Source organism: Lampetra planeri, chromosome 8 (assembly GCF_965212315.1).
Source record: "Lampetra planeri chromosome 8, kcLamPlan1.2.h2, whole genome shotgun sequence".
NCBI classification, from domain to species: Eukaryota; Metazoa; Chordata; class Hyperoartia; order Petromyzontiformes; family Petromyzontidae; genus Lampetra; species Lampetra planeri.
Window position 1 is genome coordinate 12,597,632 of NC_136114.1, and position 22,937 is coordinate 12,620,568.

Sequence of the window (22,937 nt, forward strand, 5' to 3'; positions counted from 1 at the left end):
CTCGTGTGCGTGTGTGTGTGTGCCCGTGCGTGTGTGCCCGTGTGTGTGTGTGCCCGTGCGTGTGTGCCCGTGTGTGTGTGTGCCCGTGCGAGTGTGTGCCCGTGTGTGTGTGTGCTCGTGTGCGTGTGTGTGTGTGCCCGTGCGTGTGTGCCCGTGTGTGTGTGCCCGTGCGAGTGTGTGCCCGTGTGTGTGTGTGTGTGACCGTGTGTGTGTGCCCGTGTGTGTGTGTGCCCGTGCGTGTGTGTGTGTGACCGTGTGTGTGTGCCCGTGTGTGTGTGTTCGTGTGTGTGTGTGTGCCCGTGCGAGTGTGTGCCCGTGCGTGTGTGTGCCCGTGTGTGTGTGTGCCCGTGTGTGTGTGTGCCCGTGTATGTGTGCCCGTGTGTGTGTGTGTGCCCGTGTGTGTGTGTGCCCGTGCGAGTGTGTGCCCGTGTGTGTGTGTGCCCGTGTGTGTGTGTGTGCCCGTGTGTGTGTGCCCGTGCGTGTGTGCCCGTGTGTGTGTGCTCGTGCGTGTGTGCCCGTGTGTGTGTGTGCCCGTGTGTGTGTGCCCGTGTGTGTGTGTGCCCGTGCGTGTGTGTGTGTGCCCGTGTGTGTGTGCCCGTGTGTGTGTGTGCCCGTGTGTGTGTGTGTGCCCGTGTGTGTGTGCCCGTGTGTGTGTGTGCCCGTGTGTGTGTGTGCCCGTGTGTGTGTGCCCGTGTGTGTGTGTGCCCGTGTGTGTGTGTGTGCCCGTGTGTGTGTGCCCGTGCGTGTGTGCCCGTGTGTGTGTGTGCCCGTGCGTGTGTGTGTGTGCCCGTGTGTGTGTGCCCGTGTGTGTGTGTGCCCGTGTGTGTGTGTGCCCGTGTGTGTGTGCCCGTGTGTGTGTGTGCCCGTGTGTGTGTGTGCCCGTGTGTGTGTGTGCCCGTGTGTGTGTGTGTGTGCCCGTGTGCGTGTGTGCGCGTGCGTGTGTGTGTGTGCGCGTGTGTGTGTGCGCGTGCGTACCCGTATGGGTGCGGGCATTGTTGCGCGCCCGTTAGTCATGTACCGCGTGTGATATCCGAACGGGTCCTGGGCCGCCCCTAGGTCAATTCTGCCTCGAATGAGTTCCTGGTGCGCGCGTGGTGCCGGACACCCACTCTCCTCGCGTGCCGTGGCGGCCTTCATAGGTGCGCTACTCTCCAACCACACTTAGCCCCGAAAGTCTGCTGAGGCTATACGGGGGGTGGGATCTGTGTCTCTGGGGCATCGTGCCCACGCGTGAACTGTCGAGTCTGACAGATTCATTCCCTCGCGCTGAGCAGGGAAATAACATTGACGGTGCCATTATTTTGCGCTGTCCTTTCGGACATCACGCGACGGTCTGCAATGCCAGCGGTTTTTTTCGTGTTTTTTTTATTTCAAATGTTTTATTTCGTATTCCGTCGACTCAACTTCTCCCTATTATTAGTATTGCCTCATTATTTAGTTTGTGCTCGTTTTTTTGCCGACTTGGCTAATTTTATTGGAGGTGATTCATTAGTGGGCTTTAATCCCCTTCTTGTACGGCGAGGGCCGCCGCCGGGCGAGGAGGAGGAGGCCGCGGAGTTCATTTTAATGAACAAAAAATTTAATTCAGGGTGACTCATCGCTCTTCACATTTCGCTATCCGTTCGTTTCGATTCGTGTTGTTGCGGGTCCGCGCTACCGCGGCACGCTGCCTCTCTGCGCTGTCTGTATCATCGTGCCTCACGGTGGCATTGCGCTTGGATTTAATAGTTTTTCGCATCTCATGCAGGGTTCCCACTCCCGCCTCCCCTGACCCCTGGGGCATGGACAGAGTTCGACTTCTATACTTGGGAGTGGTGGCAGGGGTTCGCTTTGTCCTTCACATGAGGAATCACGGTTGCATATGATTCATATATTTGTCATCTTAATTGTAAACTAAAATAAACTCACGAAGGGGCCCAGTTTGGGAGGGGCTTCTCTCCCCCCCCCGTGCCCCCCGCAAACTCGACCTTTGCCCCCGGGCACGTGCTCAGCCCGCTTTGTCAACCCACGGCTACCCGGGTGAGGGCAGCATGTGGCGGTTACTTGAACGGAGTCGGGTGGCCGGTGGCGGCTTACGCTCCCAGCCGCAACACGTGGCTTGCCTGTAACACCGCGCGCTCGTGGGTGCGTCTCGACGTGGTGCCGTAACCCCATGGCTCATTATCTGAACCGGTCCTGGGCCTCCCCGAGGTTGACTCAGCCTCAAATGAGTGTCCGCTGCGGTGTGTAGTAAACATCGCCGCTAGGGAGACGTAGGCGGCCGGGCGTTGTGCTGGCCACCCGCCCCTTGCGTGCCGTGCCAGGCCTTTATAGCTGCTCGCTAACAGCACTTGCCCCAACAGTCTGTTAAGGCTATACGGGGGGGTCTTTGTCTTTATACCTTGGCTCGCCAGGAGAAGGCGTCACAATTGTTGGTGCCGGTCCACCAGCTGGTCGCAGCCTTCCAGCGTTGTCTGTGGTTCCTGGGCGATCGTGAGATGCAATGTGCATGACTGACGTTGCTATATACAGGGTGCTACCAAAAATGTTAACACTTACATGGGACTCTCGTTCTTCAATGGAAAAAGAACGGATAATAAAACACTGCAACATGATAACAAATGTGATGTTAATAGCTTCAAAAAGTCAAAGAGTCTCCGCTTTGTGCGCCATCATTGTCCACGCGTGCGCTGGAATCTTCTCCAGGTGGTCTCCAGAGCCCGGAGGCACGACATCTCTTGTGTTTATTGTTGCAAGATTCTCGGAAGTGTTAACATTTTTTTGAAGCACCCTGTATTTTAAACTAAACTCGATTATTATTATTAAACTTCCCCACGCTGGTTCAGTGCAGGTTTGTCAAGGTGGAGGTAGTCCAGAATAACTGCTCTCTCGTGCTCACAACACATGCTCTGCCCACCTTCTACAGCATGATGGTCCCCCATCCGATCACTGTCCAGGCTCAACACTTGCTTCCGAGGTCTGACCACCTCCACGTAGGCTTCGCTGCTGCGGATATCATTGCGTGTTTATTGTATAGCGCTAAAGACCCGTGGTCCCCAAATGAGCTTGCACCGCCAATGTGATAGCCACAGACGGTTCAGTTTCGAGCGCACGACTGTAGCGGGGGAGATGGTGGGGGGGGGCAGGTGCCTGAACGTGAAGCCCAATCTTGTTTGGGGACGATGACAGGCAACGGCATCAACATCAGCAGCAGCAGCGGCGAGTTGGCAAATCAACGATTGGAGAGGCCGCGGTTGCACGAGGACGATGATGATTGTGATGATGATGGTACCCCCACCCCCTTTACCCCTCCCATCCACCCACCAAAACCCTTCCTTGCCCAGTGAAAACCCAATTCTTCAGAATTGCTCTTTTTGTGCGTGTTTAGTTTGCTGCCGTTCCCCCACGCAACCTGTGATCAGCGCGGTTGGCAACGAACGTACACAGTTAGTCACGTGTCCCCCATTGCGTAATCCCAAGCGCCACGCGTCCCTGCAGGATCCTTCGCCTGGTCATAAATACAGATTTATGTCCCTGTATAGGCGCTACGACTACGCCATCGCTGAGTTATAAACTACCGCAAATTATTCCCTTTGTTGGCGTGTAACTGCCGTGACATTCACTGGAATGTGGGGATGTTTTTTTTTTTGGAACGTATCATCTAAACGTTACTTGTTTTCTGCGTGCGAAACGACGCCCACATTTTACGTTTGACACGAGGAGTTGTTTGACCATACTTCACCACGTTTGTCAGTGCGGCTCTGTGAAGCAGGTGGGGGGCGGTAGCGTAGCGGTTAGCGCGCTGCGCTACGAACCCGATTCCCGTTCGCGGCCAACACCAGTGACGATTATCTGAACCGGTCCTGCGCCTCCTCCCCTGGGTCGACTCAGCCTCAAATGAGTACCTGGTTCGGTGTCTAAACATCGCCACTAGGGAGACAAAGGCGGTCGGGCGTGGTGCTGGCCACCCACCCCCTCGTGTACCATGCCGGCCTTTAGACGTGCTCACTAACAGCACTTGCCCCAGCGGTCTGTGTGGGCTATACCGGGGGATCTTTTGTCTTTGTGAAGCAAGTGTCCAGAAACCGATTCAGATGCCACTCGCCACTGGCTTTTAGACGCGACCAGGAATCGCACTCGGGTCGCCGGTTTCATTAGGGGTTCCACGGTGGGTAGGAGATGTTAACTACCCCGCCTGGTATACAGGAGGTCATGGGTTCGAACCCAACCCTGACGCCTGCTGCTGTATATTTGGAGTTTGCATGTTTCTCCCCGCGGTCGCGTGGATTTTCTCCGGTTTTTCCCTCCACCACTTAGAATACATGTTCGTTCAGATTATTTGGCTGCTCGAAATTTCCACGTGATAAGCCACTTCGTTCGGCTATAATTTGCTTCTGAAAAAAGTGCTCTATGGCTCGGACGGGGCTTTACCGAGTATAAAATTGTTTTACAATTAGCGCGATTCGCTCACCGGATGATGACTGCGGGGTGTATTAACCACACGCTAAAACCACGCGCCGTCTACTCCACCCACACAGCGGACGTTGAAGATGCTCCTGATGTCATTCGCTTCGCAATCGTAAAGCAATTTTAGGTTAAATCTAAAAAGTTTACTTTTTTAAACTCGCTTTTACTTAAGATAATTTTATAGTGTTATTTTTTAAAATATATATTCCTTCGCTAGCAATTTATTACGATGCCATTTTGTTTTGTGTGGAAATTGCTTTTATTGTTCTTGCGATTTAGTCTTTGAACAACGTTTTCCTTTATCTGCACAGCACTTTCATGTGCATCTTTTGCACGAAATCGTGCTCTAGAAATAGAGACTTGACTGATTGATTCAGGGTCCACATTTGCCAAAGAGGAGCACTCATCGCCGTCTACTGGCAGACAACGACTCTTGCGTTTCCCAGCTGGTGAAACAAACATCGACTCTGCTACCTCTCCGCTTCTAGATTTGAAGCTTTCGTGACTGCAAGGATTCATACTCTTAGTTCTTTCGGTAAAGTCACGTAGGTAAAAAAATGAAATTAAAATTAATAAAAAAGAAAACAATGAAAAAAATCACGACGTTTCGGAGGCAACACAAGTCAGATTTGCAGCAAATTTGCTGCAAATTTGCTGCAAATCTGGCTGTGACGGTCCCACCTGATGACGGAGACTTGTGTTGTCTCCGAAACGTCGTGATTTTTTTGTTTGTTTTCTTTTTATTAATTTTAATTTCATTTTTTTACCTACGTGACTTTACCAAAAGAACTAAGAGTATACCTCTCCGCTCGTCAAGTTAATATTGTTGCGAGGAACAAAAACCGCGACGGCGCCGTTCCTCGGCAACCCCACGTAGGGTGCGAACGAAGTTCAACGCGCGTGCGAGCAGCGTACAAAGGGGCCGTCCATAAATGACGTCACGCGATTTTGGACGATTTTTTACCCCCCCCCCCCTCGTTACACGGCGTCACAAAATGTTAGACCCCCCCCCCTCAAATATGACGTCACAAAGCTCTGCCCCCCCCCCCCCCCCAAAAAAATGGGTCCCGCCGCAAGGCGCCCAACGGTGCCTTCCCCTACCCCATCCTCCACCCCCTCCACTTCCTCCCTCTCCGATTCCCTCAACCTCTTCGTGGCCCGGTGCCCGCTGCCCCTCCCGCTGTGCTCACCCCAGCAGCTTGGAGAAGGTCCCTGGGAGACAGGAAACTCAGGATTCGCAGGGCCAGGCTCTCCGGCAGCAGAGCCACGAAGTCCCGGTGGTTCTTCGCCTGCGGGGAAAGCGACAAAGGGGGGTGACGGTTATTGACACGACCACTGCCCGTACGGCTACTGAATCCGACCGGTCCTGGTGGTGGTTCTTGTAGTGGAGTGGGCGCCACGGTGGCTAGGAGATGTTAACTACCTCGCCTGGTATGCAGGAGGTCGTGGGTTCGATCCCGATCCTGATGCCTGCTGCTGTATATTTGGAGTTTAAGGTGTTTTTCTTTCATCATCATCACGGTGGCTAGGAGATGTTAACTACCTCGCCTGGTATACAGCAGGTCGTGGGTTCGATCCCGATCCTGATGCCTGCTGCTGTATATTTGGAGTTTAAGGTGTCTTTCTTTCATCATCATCATCATCATCACGGTGGCTAGGAGATGTTAACTACCTCGCCTGGTATACAGCAGGTCGTGGGTTCGATCCCGATCCTGATGCCTGCTGCTGTATATTTGGAGTTTAAGGTGTCTTTCTTTCATCATCATCATCATCACGGTGGCTAGGAGATGTTAACTACCTCGCCTGGTATACAGCAGGTCGTGGGTTCGATCCCGATCCTGATGCCTGCTGCTGTATATTTGGAGTTTAAGGTGTCTTTCTTTCATCATCATCATCATCACGGTGGCTAGGAGATGTTAACTACCTCGCCTGGTATGCAGGAAGTCGTGGGTTTGATCCCGATCCTGATGCCTGCTGCTGTATATTTGGAGTTTAAGGTGTTTTTCTTTCATCATCATCATCACGGTGGCTAGGAGATGTTAACTACCTCGCCTGGTATGCAGGAGGTCGTGCATGTTCTCCGTGATCGTACAGATTTTTCTACAGGTCCTCCGGGTTTTCCCTTCACTTTTAAAAACACGCGTTTAGATTATTTAGCTGCGATACATCTCCACATGATAAGCCACTTCGTTGAGCTATCATTTGTGGCCAGGTTGCTTCTGAAAAAGAGCTACGTAGCTCAGTGGGCCTTACCTGGTCAGCGGTATTGGTGGCCACGAGCGGGAATCGTAACTCGGGGGTGTCCGGGCTCGTAGCGCAGCACGCTAACCACTGCGCCACCGCTCCCCGTTCGGAGCGCGCGTGGCAACTGGGCTGGCCACGCGTTTGCTGCTGCGAGGCCCGGCGGGCGTGGCGCTGCTGCTGCTGCTGCTGGTGGCGGTGGGATGCCACCAGCTGGTCACCCGTGGGTGTTGGCAGGCCCACGTGCGCCACCGTCGCCACTTCTCAGTGTTTAAGCAGTCCCTCGCCTCCTGCCCTGCCTCTCTTGAAGCCTCGCCGCCTCTTCTCCGTTTGCCCATTTCTCTTCCTCGTCCGTGCCCCTACATTTCTCCCCTTTCCCTAACGCAGCACCCACTGTCGTGGCCACCCATTGCTCATCTCTTGCACGCCCCTGTTTGTCCATAATAAAGTGTTTTTTTTCTTTTATAAACGTATCGTTAAACCCTCCACCACCGACATGGCCGATTAGTAAGGTTTGTCACCGAAACAGAACGTGCCAATTCGTCACTAGTACAACACACCGGTGTGTTGGAGAGTAAACCCACAACATTTACCATTCGAGTACAACGTTTCGCTGGCGATTACAACCAGCATCATCAGGCGATTTGCGAGAATTATGAAGAAGTCCTCCTGCTTCGGTCCTTAAAGAGAGTGAAGGTGATGCCATCACTGCGAGCCTATCGGGTACGCAGACCAGAGGGGGATTAACGCAACTGGCGAAACAGGCAACTCGACATACGGGCAGGTTTGTTCGTATCTTTGAAAGTTCGTAAGGAGAGGCGTCCCTCTATACCTCTCGCATCAAGGCTGTCCGATGATGATGAGAACCCGAGGGCTGGCAGAGGAGTTGCTGACAAGACGGTTCGATACGACCAAACTTCAAAAACTTCTCTCGGAAATGACGTTTAAATTCGAGTGACGTTTCCACTCAATGCGTCCTCCCCCACAACCACAAAGGTGGTGGCATCCTTGTCAACACGTGGGCAATGTTACTCACCGGTTGGTGTCTGTCTTCGGCTCTTCATTCTCTTACCACTCTCTCTCTCTCTGCGGCTGCACTGCACCACGGACCCCGGCCACCCGAGTTCGAATGGTGTGCGGTGCTTTTTCTGCTATATTTTGCTGTCTTTTCTTGGATTTTCTGTTTGCACATAGTCACTTTAAGATGTTTTCTTGTTCATGTTTTTGTTTTTTGTTTGTTGCGGTTGCACCCGATTCAAGAGCCGAATGGCTCACAGGGCTATACCAAATAAATGAAACTTGAAAAAAAATGAAAACTTGAATCCCGCTCGTGACCGGTAACACTGACGAAAAGACCTCAACGCAGTGCTGGTGGGCCTACCCCTAGGTCGACTCAGCCTTAATTGAGTTCCTTGGGGGGGGGGGGAGGGGGAGCCGGTCGGCCGGGCGTGGTGTTGGCCACCCACCCATCTATCCCCATGCCGTCGTGCCACGCCGGACCTTAATAGGTGCTCGCTAACAGCACTTTCCCCCACAACGTTCTGCTGAAGGCTATACGAGGCGTCTTTGTCTTTGTCAACCCTTTCGCCTGTATATTTGCAGTTTGTATGTTCTGCCCTTGGGCGCACGGATCTTTCTCCAGGTCCTCCTTTGGGTTTTTCCCCTCCGCGTGTAGAATCAACGTGCGTTTAGAGTATTCTGGCTGCGATACATTTCCACACGATGACAAGCCACTTCGCTGTTGCTGTCATTTGTGATAGCCAGGTCGCTTCTGAAAAGGACCTTTCTTTAAATTTTGATTAAAAGCTTTCGTGACTGCAGGGATTCATAGTCTTGATTCTTTCGGTAAAGTCACGTAGAAGGGAAATAATAAAATAATAAAAATATAAAACAATAAAAATTCTCACGACGTTTCGACTGCAACACAAGTAATCATCATCAGGTTTGAAATCCGTGGCAAAAAAAAATCTTGCTGTGGATTTCACACCTGATGATGATTGCTTGTGTTGCAGTCGAAACGTCGTGAGAATTTGTATTGTTTTATATTTTTATTATTTTATTATTTCCCTTCTATGTGACTACCGAAATAACCAAGAATATGACCTTTCTTTACATAGAGCTTAGCCGTGGGCCTCTTACCTGGTCACGTAACGTAAACATTCTTTTCGCTTATTCTGCAGGAGGCTCACAACTCACCAGAGGTCGCAAACGGGTTTTGATTCCTTACCCGTACCCGGCCGCACCAGGGTCGCAAATGGGTACCCGTACCCGTACCCGGCCGGGTACGGGTAGCCGGGTATCGGGTAGGATACGGGTATCGGGTACCCGGTTGCGACCTCTGCAACTCACCGCGAGGAGCGTGGACAGGAAGTAGAGCTGGCGCGGGTCCAGGACTGGGAGAAGCCAGCGGAGGAAACGGTTTCGCATCGCGTCTGTAACTCGGTTGGAAAACAAAACAAAACACACGAAGAGGCCCACAAACGGCGGGACCTGGAGCGGTTGTTTTTTTTTGTTATTCATCAAATCTTGAATTGTCACGCGAAGAGGAGGAGCCTGTCTGGAAAGTTTCAGCTCGTTGGGCTTGTAAAACATCGTCAAAATCTTCGTCAAAGATTTGAAACAATGTAAACAGACGATGAGGCAAGTTCAATAACAGTGTGGGAAAAAACACAAGCCCGCCCACCCCACACACACACACGCAATCTATTCGGTTCTATACGTACACTTTCTGGTTTATCAGAATCAGCATCTTTGTTTAGACTTGGAGGAGGACGGCGATTGGGCTATGAAGCTTTTTTTCGCAGATGCCCGGTATGGGCGGGTCAGCAAGTTACAACGGCAAACAGTCGGGAGTGTGTTTAGCTATTGATGGAATGGGGTTTGTCCGTTACTCAATAGCTGCTGATTGATAACCTTACTAATTGGCGGTGTCGAGTGGTGACGGGTTTAACGACACATTTGTATCTACGCGCTCCAACCCAAAAACCTCTATTACTATATGACTATTATGGTAACTTTTCAGACGTCAATTTAACAAAACACAAAAAAACACCGTTCATCAGGAAACGTTTTTAAAATGTAATTCTAATCAGAATTACTCTTGTCATCCAATTCAGCCTCTCTCCTGGCTTCTCTATGTACGTGCCATCAAGAAGGGTCATTGCCTGAAACGTCGTCTAGTATATACACACGGTATTACTGTCGGCTGTGCTTGGGCACCGCTGCCAGTGCAGCAGCAGAAAAGCAGCGTCACCAAATCATTTGTTAAGTTAAGACGACGGCATCTCGCGGGACGTGCACTTGGTGAGCGACGTTGATCACGTGTAATTCCCACCTGGAATTAACGAACAGCAACAGCTGTTGGTTTGCGAGGGGGGGGGCAGAGAGTGGTGATTTTCAAAAAAATTAACACGTGTAGCCGAGTGGATCAGAGGGTCACAGAGATCCAGCACCGCTGAGATCCGAGTTTCAAATCCACGCTGAGATTCTAGTTTCAAATTCACGCTGATATTCTAGTTTTGAGTCCACGCTGAGATTCTAGTTTCGAATCCACGCTGAGATCCTAGTTTTGAATCCAAGCAGCCACCCATGGTATATATAAACCCGATTCTCGAGTGTGGTATCGAGTTGATGACGATCATGATTTCAGCCCGGTCACCAATGACTTTTCCAAAGACAAAAAAAAAATCCCTGACCTTGGTGAAATGAATCCTATATTACTGCGCCCTACATCGCTGTAACCCCACGAGGATAAAATAAACGTCGGTGTTGACAAAACGAAGCGAGATGGACGTGGCTGGGTGCCAAAGTAATTTCCAGAACAGCGTTGCTGACTGTTCCAGCTGGCACCGAGGCAGTCCTGCTCACGGCGGCTGGCTAACTCTGGAGTGCCTGGCTCACCTGAACACTGCACACAACCTTCCGTTCACTCTAAACTAAACTATAAACTGTTTTTTTTATTTTACCATGGTAAGGTCTACTGAACTATAGGGCCCTTTTTCAGAAGGGGCCTGTCTATCACAAATGACGACTCAACGAAGTGGCTTATCATTTGGAAATGTATAGCAGTCAAATAGCCTTAAGCGTATTTTGATTATAAATGTGGATGAAAAAACCGGAGGACCCGGAGAAAAATCCACGCCACCACGAGGAGAGAGAGAGAGAGAGACATGCAAACTCCAAATATACAACAGGATCGAACCCACGACCTTCCTGCATACCAGGCGAGGGAGTTAACATCTCGCCACCGTGGCAGCCGTACTGCATAACCACTAAGGTGTGTGGAGTGCGGTAATGTGTGGCCCACTGAGGGTATTTCAAATCCCTACTCGGCCCACTGATCCTTGACCCGTTGGCACAACAATGGCTTTATTAGTGCCACACACAGGGTGGCAAATGCTTCGCAATGATTTTCTTTAAACATTTTATCTCAAGATTCCAATGTGTGTGAGAGATAGCAAAGTCACCGGGACAAAAAACCTCATTGAATAAGGACGATCAAATATCGTGGAATGTTTGCCAGAATTTTTTTTTTGTTTGGGGGGGGGCCCAATGTGATGTGAAACTTCTACTAATGTGAAATTAAATACGCAGTGCGTACATACGATATACAGAGTGTACGCTAAGCCTTCGGTCCATGATGGACACTGCTAATGGTGGACGCTGCCCATGGAGGAAACAGCCCATGGTGGACACAGCCCAGGGTGGACACGATCCATCATGAATACTGAAAACATTTGCCACCCCAGATGGTTTCCACGAACCCCCCCCCTTAGCGCACGCACTCTACCCGCCCCCCACGCCGAACTCCCGCCCGTGCGTTAAGATCCAACCGGCCCCCCACTCACCGTCCCAGCGCCGCTCGTAGCAGTGGAACAGACGTCGTTGCCGGCGAGAGAACCCCCCCCAAGTGGGGGGCTCGGCGGCCGGGGAGCGGTCGTTGAGGGCCACCTTCCCCTGCCGAGCGTGGGGAGGAGAGATGAGACCGGGAGGGGAGGGGGGTAGGGGTTATGGTGGTGGGGGGGTGACGAAGAGAGGGGAGGCAAACGACGTTTCACGGCCGACCTGGGGCACCCAGGATCTCTCGGTCGTGGTCTGGGGTGGAGCGGTGGCGCAGTGGTTCACGCACTGCGCCAGCTGCGAGTTCTACTCGCCGCCACGGCTAATATCGGTGGCGAGCGATATCTGAACTGAGCTCCCCAGGGGGGCAGCCTCTCCGCGCTGGCTTGCGTGGTGAAGTATGGTCAAACAGAATGGTCGAACAGTTCCCCGTGAACGACATGGTACATGGGAAGGCCTTCATCCAGCAGTGGATTGTCGTAGGGCCAGAGGCTTATGAACACGTGTTTGCAGGCTCACGCGGGCTTGCTGCTACTCGACCACACACTTTGCTTTTCATCTTGCCTGACGTGTTAAAACAAAAAACGCGTCCTGTCCTGTCCTGTAATTTTCTATCATTTATCGCGTTATATTTTTCTGACGGTTCCCAGTTCATTGCCCGGTCGAATTTTTTTGATTTGTTTCATTTGGCTCTGCGTGAGGGTCTGTTCAATGCATTCACATCTTGAGGTGCACTCAATATATATTCCTGGACATCGATGAAAAAAGAGCTTCACAGCTTATCGGATTCCTCCGGCAATAAATAAAAGCTCTGATTCCGGTATCGGGCGGCGCAGGTGTCCGCTTTCGCCCCCGGCTGCTGACGCTTGCAGGCCGGTGCGACGTGGATTTATGGGGAATTAAAAAAAGCATGCAAATCGCTAAGTTCCTGCGGGGAATCTGAGACCAGCATTTCCGGCCGTGTGGCCAAACACCGACTCGTGTGAATTGGGGCCCAGTAGCTTGCGGTTATGATTAATTGCTCGGCGCGCAAGGAAGGAAATTACGTGCAGTTAATTGCCGCTAGATGGATGGGTTTGCGAGCGTGTTGTAATCAATACACTGCACAAACACAGTCAGTGAAATAGAGAGTGGGAGAGAGAAAGAGGAAGATTGTTACATCACCATCATCATCATCATCATTCGCAATATATTGCCATTGTGTGTCAGCGGCCCAGTATTCCAGATATGAGGGCGCCATGGTGGCGAGATGTTGACTACCTCGCCTGGTGTGCAGGAGGTCGTGGGTTCTATCCCGACCCTAACACCTGCTGCTGTATATTTGGAGTTTGCGGTGTCTCTCTCTCATCATCATCATCACGGTGGCTAGGAGATGTTAACAACCTCGCCTGGTGTGCAGGAGGTCGTGGGTTCTATCCCGACCCTAACACCTGCTGCTGTATATTTGGAGTTTGCGGTGTCTCTCTCTCATCATCATCATCACGGTGGCTAGGAGATGTTAACCACCTCGCCTGGTATACAGGAGGTCATGGGTTCTATCCCGACCCTGACGCCTGCTGCTGTATATTTTGAGTTTGCGGTGTCTCTCTCTCATCATCATCATCACCGTGGCTAGGAGATGTTAACTACCTCGCCTGGTATGCAGGAGGTCATGGGTTCTATCCCGACCCTGACGCCTGCTGCTGTATATTTGGAGTTTGCGGTGTCTCTCTCCCCGTGGTCGCGTGGATTTTTCTCTGGCTCCTCCTCATTTTCCCTCCACGTTTAGAATCAACGTGCATTTAGAATTCTTTGGCTGCTATAAATGTCCACGTGATAAGCCACTTCGTTGAGCTATCATTTGTGGCCAGGTCGCTTCTGAAAAGAGCTACATAGCTCAGTGGGCCTTAGTTTAATGTCTACTGCTGTGTCACCATTGGCAGTAGGGACTGCAATCAGAGGCAACTCACAAGAGCCCCGTTCGAGAGGGTATTTGGCCTACTCTTCTACGCTGGCTAAAATTTTTTTTTTACAAAGAGGTGCGAGTACCCACACTTTACCCCACCACGCCATCGACTCACCGCGTTTATACGACAGGGTGAGAGAAGGAGGCGGTGAGTGAGGGAGGGGAGTGAATTTAAAGTGACTCGCCTTCGCAGTTTAAAGCGCCGCGCCACGGGATAAGGATCGGGCCCCAAGTTATTAAATTTTAATCGCGTAAGTGGTCGGCGTGGAATGATTTCCCCGCGTTGCAATTTGATGAAGTGTGGCAATCAACGCTTCGGTTTAGAATGTTTAGTATCAATTATTAGTATTGTGTTGTTTTTTTACAGCGGTGAATTAAGCAGACAACTCGTCCCTGCAGCGATCACTCGAACCCGCTACGCACACGCGGGACCTTCGTCGCCATAGCCATCATCGGTCATGTTCCATCCACTGCTGGATGAAGGCCCCCACAAGCATTCGCCATCTCTCACCATCCCGCGATACGAGGGATGCGAATCGAACTCTGCGGCGATTTTGACGAATGCGACGACGCGTGGACGGCGAGCGTGAGAAAAAAAAAACGCTCAAAAATATTGCCATGGGACAACCTCCCTTGCCAGTATCAAAATATAGGAATAGGTTGTACCCTTTCTGGCAATAAAACAGTTGTGTTCAGATGTTGAAAGACCAAACTGAAACCTTTGGCGAGGAATGATGTCTGCATTAACCACATAAACTGGTGGTGATCATGCAAAAAAACCATGCTCTGCTAGTATATGATGATGCATTGTCTTTGAAACTGATTGGTCCAGCTTTCTGTAGAGCCTAGTCTCAAACAGCTCAAGTATATATGGTCAATGCATGGGGGGTGTGGGTGGGTTGGGGGGGGGTGCATGGGGGTGTGGGTGGGTGGGTTAGGGGGGATGCATGTGGAGTGTGGGTGGGTTGGGGGGGGTGCATGGAGGATGTGGGTGGGTGGGTTTGGGGGGGGGGGGGTGCATGGGAGTGTGGGTGGGTTTGGGGGGGGGGGGGTCTTGAACCGTTCAATTTTGATGATCTCCCTAATTCACTGCCGGGGTGGGTGGCGGGGTGGGGGTCGAGCAAGGAGCCGAGCCGGGGATTTCAGGGCCTATTTAATCAGCTCGATCGAGATGGACGGCGCGCGCAAAACACGGAGAGGCGCGGCTGATAAGGCAATTAGACGCCTGCCCGAGATTTACATTCGTCGCGTGCGCGCGCGCGCGTGAGTGAGTTCGTGCGCGCGCGCTCGCTCGCAATAGGCGCCAATGTGGCAAGGGAGCTTGCGGGCGACCAGCTAACGGTAGCTCCTGAAACCCTTAGACGCACGCGGTCAAGGGTTTGGTGAATCTGAGAACTGAGGGGACGCGGGCGATGGGCGATCGTCATCGTGGTTACGCGTTCGGGTGCTCTTGCGAAGGCGAAAGATGGCTTATGTCGGGTAACCCTTAGAGAGGCCCGAGTCGGCAACCTGCTTCTCCGGAGCCGCAAGGCTCCTCTTCAAGGGCTGCTTCGTGCCGTTATTTATTAAGGACCCACCGGCTCGTATACGCGTGCATTGCGGCCCTTTGAAATATTGAGTTTCATACCGAATTCAAACAAAAGCAACGTCTGTTCTTGTTATTTTGGTTGCCGGTCTCCCCTACGTTAAGAGAGATCTCCGTTGTAAGCGATTTGGCCGTTCGCTGGCTCTCTGTGTCTCACGGTTGGGGAACTTGTCGAGAAGCGTAAACCACCACCACCACGTCAACTCCGGTCGTTATCCTCGCAGCAGCAGCGGCTTTTGACCGCTAACCATCGAGCAAAGACGGCGGTCATTGCATCGCGTGGCGCTTTCGGACGCGCTTCTGCGGCCGTCTGGAATGCTCTTCCTTCCGATATTACGAAGCCACTGGAGATATGCGCTTTTTAAATAATCCCGATTGAAAACGAATTTCTTTAGAACTGCTTTTTGTGTTTAGTTTGTTGTTCTTCTCCGGCAAACTCCGATTAGCACGATTAGCTACGTACGGTGCGAAAGAAGTTCAACAAACAATGCACTGTAAGTTGTAACTTCTTTTGCACCGTACAAGTTCAACATGGAAAGGCGCCCCGAGCCAGGAATCGAGCCCAGGTCCTCTTTGCTGCGAGACGCGTTACCAGCGCAGCCGACGCCGCTTGCCGCCGACGCGGCATTCAACTCCACGTGGACATCCCATGGAGATGGCCCCCGCGTCGTACGGGCTCACTACCGCCGCGCGCGCGCGCACGGAGAGGCGACCGCGCAGTTTCCGTAACGCGTGCGGCGACACGCAACGCCGCACGCGGATCCCCAGGGGTTTGCGAAATCGGCGATATTAAATCGACGAGATTGAATCTCATTCACGACGAGTTCTTCATTATTACCTCCCCGTGTGCGCTGACCCCCCACCCCCTCCCCGCCATTGCGTGCTGGCTAACGCGCACGTGCGCGTACACGTGCGCGTACACGTGCGCGCGGACGCGTTCGTAACGCACGCTGCACGGTTACCTAATCATCGCCAGAGTGTGACATGCGAGCCGTCTGTTTTTGCACCCTCTGGCCTTGATAAGCCTAATTGCATATAAGCAGGCCAACGCGCGGGTCTGCTAACGCGAATGGAAAATTAATGATGAAAGCCACGGCGGCGCGCTCGTGGCGATGGCAACTCCTTTTCATTAGTTCGCAGAGTTGGCAGTTGGCCAGATTAAGTAACGAACCCATTTCTTTTTTTTGTTTCTTTCATTTTTTAGTCTGCAGTTAAGTCGCCGGTGACCATCAAATCGCTAAATTTGAGAACGCGGTTTAGTCACTGCCGGCTGAAACTTGAACTCAAATCCAGGGTCTCAGCTGTGCCGGCGTTGAGGGGAAATTGGAAACAAGAGGCCCTAATTAATGTCCTTGCCCCAGGACCCAAGCAAGCAAACCAGGATTCATAAAAATAACAATTTTATTTTACCAGGTAAGGGCCACTAAGCTATAGAGCTCTTTTTCAGAAGCCACCTGGCCACAAATAATATCTCAACGAAGTGACTTGTGTGGAAATGTATAGCAGCCAACCACTCTAAACGCATGTTGATTCTAGATGTGGAGGGGAAATCCAGAGGAAGACCCGGAGAAAAATCCACGCGACAGCGGGGAGAGAGACACGCAAACTTTAAATATACAGCAGCAGGCGTCAGGGTCGGGATCGAACCCATGACCATCCTGTATACCAGGCGAGGTAGTTAACATCTCCTCGCCACCGTGATGATGAGAGAGAGACACGCAAACTCCAAATATACAGCAGGCGTCAGGGTCGGGATCGAACCCACGCGCTCCTGCATACCAGGCGAGGGAGTTAACATCTCCTAGCCACCGCCGATCACTCAGCACAGCAGAGCCAGCGAGGCGTGAGTCGACTGCCCCCTCACCGTGCGCGTGTGCAGCGCGGGCAGAACGAGACCCCCTGTCCTCCTCAAGCTCGGCCCCTTCTCGTCGCCTCGTCTCGTAGTCCCAGCAGCAGCACCTGCAGCTGCTGCCCGCTGCCAGTCGACATCTCTGCAGCGGAAGGAAAGACCGAAAGCACATCTTTAACCGTGCACCCACGCTACCGATATACAAATAGCGTCTTGATCAAATCGCGCCGGAATACCGCCCGATCTCGTCAGATCCCGAAAGCTAAGCAGGTTTTTTTGGGAGGGGGCCTGTATCAGCGCTTGTTGGGTGGGCGAGCGCCACGCGCACGTTCGTCGCTGCAGCACGACCGCGAGGCTCCGAGGGCAGCGGAGGGCAGCGGAGGGCAGCGGAGGGCAGCGGAGGGCAGCTCAGCAAAATCCTCGAATTGTACCGCACGTCCTGTGCTCCCGGCTCTGTTGTCCCCACACATTCGCCGACGTGGGTCCGTGGAGGGGCTATTTTAAGCACGGTCCTTTAGGAGGTCGGACTACCCACACTTTAATCCCCCCCCCCACCGCCCCCGCCGCACGTGTTAAACCTTCCGATGCCGTGGCGGGCCCGTTTATCCTGCCGCGTGGAACAGACGTGTGTGGGCAGCGGTAGGCGCGCTGCACTGCAAACCCGGCGACCCGAGTTCGATTCCCCCTCACGACTGATAACAGTGGCGAATATTTGAACCGGTGCTGGGCCTCCCCTACCTAGGTCGACTCAGCCTAAAAAAAAATTAGCCGTGCTGGCCTTCATAGCTGCTCGTTAACAGCACTTGCTCCAACAGTCTGGTTTAAGGCTACACGGGGGATCTTAGTCTTGGTTTGTGAGGTCCAGAGATCAATGTAGCTTGAAAGTACAAACAGATTAAATTGGAATGGGCCTAACTGCTTTATCGTCCATGAAGCAAACAAATGGCTCGCGGAGTCGTAAATTAACGTCGACGCTTGCTCGGCAATTGTTCTGCACGAGAACAACAACAACAAACAATCACCCCGCTATGTTATGTAATCATTGCCTTGGGACTCATCTACGTTGCACATTAATACGACGGTTAAAGCTGCCACAGTCCACAGCGCTGCCGTGCTTAGCAGCAACAACAACAGCAGCAATCCAGGGGTTCGCCAGTTCGACTCTCATCTCCCAGTGCGGCATTTGAAATGATGGAGGGGGGGGGGGGACAACGCGTCTTTAACTCACCCCCACCCGCCCCAACCGTGTCCACACAGCGGCAGATTTTATTTTTTACCCCCTGAGCTATGCGGCTATTTTTCAGAAGCGACCTGGCCACAGATGATAGCTCAACGAAGTGGTGGCCTTATCGCGTGGACATTTTATAGCAGAAGCCAAACGCTCTAAACGCGCAAATGCGCACTCTAAATATGACCACGTACGAACGTGCACGCCCGCGTTTTAGTCGATCGCGTGGAAAAGCAATCCAATAAAACAAAACCCTACGAAACCCAACCAGCCCTCTGAGAAGCGATCCCCTCGACCTCCTTCTCGTGGAGGTCATTCCGCGGGCAGTGGCGTATTACAAACTAAACTACGAAGCGATTGTGATTTAAAGCCTTCGTGACTGCAAGGATTCATATTCTTGGTTCATTCGGTAAAGTCACGTAGAAGGGAAATAATAAAATAATAAACATATAAAACAATAAAATTTTCACGACGTTTCGACTGCAACACAAGCAATCATCATCAGGTGTGAAATCCACAGCAATAAAATTTGAAAAAAGTGGCGCTGTCCGTGGTGCTGACGTTAAGAAAAAAACGCCACTTTTTTCAAATTTTCTTGCTGTGGATTTCACACCTGATGATGATTGCTTGTGTTGCAGTCGATACGTCGTGAGAATTTTATTGTTTTATATGTTTATTATTTTATTATTTCCTTCGACGTGAAGGAGGGAAAAAACCGGACTCGAAAAAAAAAACGCGCGACCACAGGGAGAGAGAGAAACATGCAACCTCCAAATATATAGACGTCGGGGTCGAGATTAACCCCACGACCTCCTGTATACCAGGCAAGGTAGTAAACATCTCGCCACTTAGGTTCACTCCGTCGCTCCGTCTCGTCCGACCGCTGTTGTCCCTTCCACCCCGCCACGCGCTCTGCCCAAAGCTCCCTCTCTGATTTTCTCTGAGCAGCCCAACGCGGCGCTGCCTACGACCCGTGCTGGTTCTCTGATCCCACGTGTACCCCCCCCCCCCCACTCCTCCTCTCCCTTCGTCCCTCCGTTGTAACAATTCCAAGCACGTAACCCTCTCTCCCATCCTTCTCCGCGCAACTCCTCGGCGTTTTGTTCCGTAGTTTTTTCGTCGGAATATTTTACCGTGCGAGTATCTCACAATGCCGCGCGTCAAAGAAACACTCGCAGCGGGGAGGCTGCCTGCTGCGACACGTGTGACGCGGGCGCCCCCGTGGTGTCCACGAGATTGGGGAGGGGGGCAGAGGGATGGCGGGGGATGACAGCCCCCCCCCCCCCCCCCCGTGCAACCTCCTCCTGATCAATTCTTATAATCAGGTGAACAATTGTGCGTACGATCATTTCTGTAGCACTGAATTTTGTGTTTAGTTTGCTGATTAGCGCGGTTGGCTACGTATGCTGCGAAAGAAGTTCAACACACGTACATGTGGGGTGAGCGCTCAAAGGCAAATCAAATCATACTGTCGTCACTAATTCTTGTTCATCGTTCATAATCTGATTAAAGTTGCTTAACATTGCCTCCGTTGTGTCCACCCTGATTAGTTTTTGTATATACACAGCCCCCCCCCCACCTCCATCCCCTCCCACCGCTCCCAACCCACCCCAGCAAGGGCAAACGCAACTGCAGTCGTGGGCTGGCCGGAATGCCCATCGTCTTATGAGCCAACACCATTGCTCAGTCACGATTGTGATATTATTCTTGTTGTTGTTGAGATTAGCCAGGGACGCCGTTGTAGTATCTCCTTCCAAAACGTTTGACTGGCGTGGAAGAGTAGGCCAAATGCCCTCGATAAGGGGAATCTCTAGAAAAGCCTCGAAGTGGGAGGCCCTGCTTGCCGCAGTGAGTTGAGCAGGAAATTTCAGGAATGAGCCTTCTTTATAATTAGATTGGGGGTGGAGCGGTGGTGCAGTGGTGAGTGCACTGCGCTGTGACACTGCCCACCTGAATTCAATTTCCTGACCGGGGCCAACGTCGGTGGTGGTATCCTCGGTTATGGCTCGTGACGATGAAGACAGCGTGCATGTACATGATGCACTTGCATGCCCGCTACAAATGAACGCACGCACACATTTTAAAAGTTCTTTGGTTTGGCCATGTTTGTTTGTTGTAGTACAGAGTTAGACTGATGGCCTTAATCTAAGTTGTCTTGTGGTTGTTGTTGTTTGACTTGCATCCCACTGGGATTTTTGCACACAGTGTTGGTGTACGTTGCTTTTTCTGCAACATTTTGCTGTCTTTTCTTGGATTTTCTGTTTGCACATATTCACTTTAAGATGTTTTCTTGTTCATGTTTTTGTTTTCTGTTTGTTGCGGTTGCACCCGATTCAAGAGCCGAATGGCTCACAGGGCTACACCTAATAAATGAACTTGAACTACCTACTCCCAGCGCTAGGCCGACTCCCGAGCGCGGAGGATCCCTCCGCCAAACAAAATAGTTCCGCGGTTCAGTTTGCAAGTGCGAGTTCGCGTTTAACGTCATTGTTAAGAAAAAAATATTTCATGGAAGCTGGTTCGTAAGTGCGGGTGTTCGTAAATCGGGTGTTCGTAAGTGCGAGTGTTGATAAGTCGGGTGTTCGTAAATTCGAGTGTTTGTAAGTTGAAGACTGCATGTATTCATACGTAACCAACTTAGTGATGCACAAGCACAAATATCACAAACTCAACACAACCGTCAACAACACGTGGGGCCTCAATTAGCACTGCTTTAAAAAGATGATGGAAAATAAGAATTTTAAAAAATGCATCAAGCAACGTTTCGGGGCAAGGGCCCTTCTCAACGGCACATTGTCTGTGTTCACTGCTGAGGTCGTGACGGGTTTCGTATGCCCCCTGCTGCAATATGCACCGATGCCTACTTTATTGCAGGCTATATTGGCACATACAATAAAGATTGATTGTACGTATGAGGGATGTATGTATGTTGAACTTCTTTCGCTCCGTACGTAGCCAACCGTGCTAATCGGAGGTGCGGGATTGATTGAGAGAGGCCAGGGAGGTCACCAAGGGCCATCGCCTATTATGTAACCCACATTTATACTCTTTGCTTCTTTCGGTAAAGTCACGTAGAAGGGAAATAATAAAATAATAAAAAATAAAACATAATAAAATAATACAATTATCACGACGTTTCGGCCACAACGCAAGCAGCCGTCCTCAGGTGTGAATCCCGGCCTCACCTGTGTGCGCTTGGGGGCCCCTGGACGGCAGGTGGCGCCGTACCACCGCACTCCTCGCGCTCCGGGAGGAAGACGCTGGGCTCGCGGTAAACCCACGTGGCACCACCGGGTCCGCCACGTCCCACCCTGCCCCTGGCTTTGCGCGTCCACTCCGTGCTGACCGGAGCAAAGGAGAAGCCGGGGAAAGCCCTTTGCCCTGAATCAAATAATAAGAGACGCAAGGCAACAAAGGGCAAAGATCCCCCGTATAGCCTTGACAGACTGGTTGGGGCAAGTGCTGTTGGGGCGGAGCACCTATGATGGTCGGCACGGCACACGAGGGGGTGAGTGTGGCCGGAACCACGCCCGACCGCCTTTGTCTCCCTAGTGGCGATGTTTACCACACACCGCACCAGGTACTCATTTTAGGCTGAGTCGACCTAGGGGAGGCCCGGGGCCAGCTCACATAAAACCGTCACTGGTGTGACGGTTTTATGTGAGCTATAAATGGATCATCCTGTATTGTAATGTATTTGAGAGCACGGCTTAAAATTACATCTCCATCGACAACAACAAAAAAACAACGTGAATTAGGTGGGCCCGGGCGACTCGGGAGATTAATGCCGGGTTAGGGCGCTGAGCCGACACGGCCGAGAGCCCGGCTTCTAATCCGGGTTCCGGCCGCCCGCGATTAAACCTGAGTGGGTGGGAGGGGGGGGGGGTCTCAAGGGAATTGTTGATAAGGATGGTGTCAACCCAGTGACCAGTGACCCCGTAGAGAGGAAGACACCAGGATGCGTTCGGCGTTGCACTTCATTTTGGCTTAATTTCTGTTTCAAGTCTAACGACCGCCTGACACACTTCTCTTGAGATGGCACATTATTGAAGACACGTTCACTTGAGATCAGGCGGAGACCCCCCCGAGTCTCCCGCGTATCTCCCCCTTATATACCGACCGAGGCCACGCCCCCCTTCCCGAACCTTCTCGCTGACTGTGGACGCTCGCTCCACCGGCAGACTCCACCGTTTGCACAAATGAACCACACAATGCCTTTGCTGATCTCGTCAAGCAGCATAAACCATCACGCGAACTCCGGTCATCCTCGCAGCAGCGGCTTATAGCTCGCCATCAAACAGTCAATGCATCCCGGGCTTTCAGATGCGCTTCTGCGGTCATCTGGAACGCTCTTCCCTCTGATATTACGATTCCACTGGAGGTATGCATTTTTACATCTAGATTGAAAAGTTTTTGCATTTAGTGTGTTGTTGTCTTTCCCCGGCACCTCCAATTATCGAGGTTGGCTACGTACCGTGCGAAAGAAGTCCAACATACAGTACCTACATTAAGGCGGGTTCTCAAATGTAGTCATTTGATGGTCTCAGTCTGGTTACCAACGACTTATATGGAGACTCACAGACTCACACAGATATCCACAGGCTATGACAAAGACCAATAGACTAACATTGCCTGAGCTGTGATTACACCGGGTTCTCATCTGTAGCGAGCTCATGATCTCAGCCCAGGCCACCGATGAATGCACGGTATTGCACTGAATTGAACTCAATTCCAGTGCTGGGAATAGTCATGCATTTTTGTTTTAATAGTGTTTCAATGCATGGCATGCTTCCAACAGTAAATG

At 51.7% G+C, this 22,937-nt stretch overlaps 1 protein-coding gene across 1 annotated transcript in view; it reads right to left on the reverse strand.

The window, feature by feature from the left end:
• LOC144720357 (uncharacterized) overlaps nt 1–22,937 on the reverse strand; it is a 71,268-nt gene that overhangs the window by 41,509 nt on the left and 6,822 nt on the right. The window contains exons 4-8 of the mRNA XM_078597068.1: nt 21,319–21,514; nt 16,921–17,047; nt 11,535–11,643; nt 9,037–9,119; nt 5,637–5,735 (exon numbers count right to left, since the gene is read on the reverse strand). Coding sequence (XP_078453194.1) covers nt 5,637–5,735; nt 9,037–9,119; nt 11,535–11,643; nt 16,921–17,047; nt 21,319–21,514 — 614 coding nt within the window. The remainder of the gene's footprint in view (nt 1–5,636; nt 5,736–9,036; nt 9,120–11,534; nt 11,644–16,920; nt 17,048–21,318; nt 21,515–22,937) is intronic.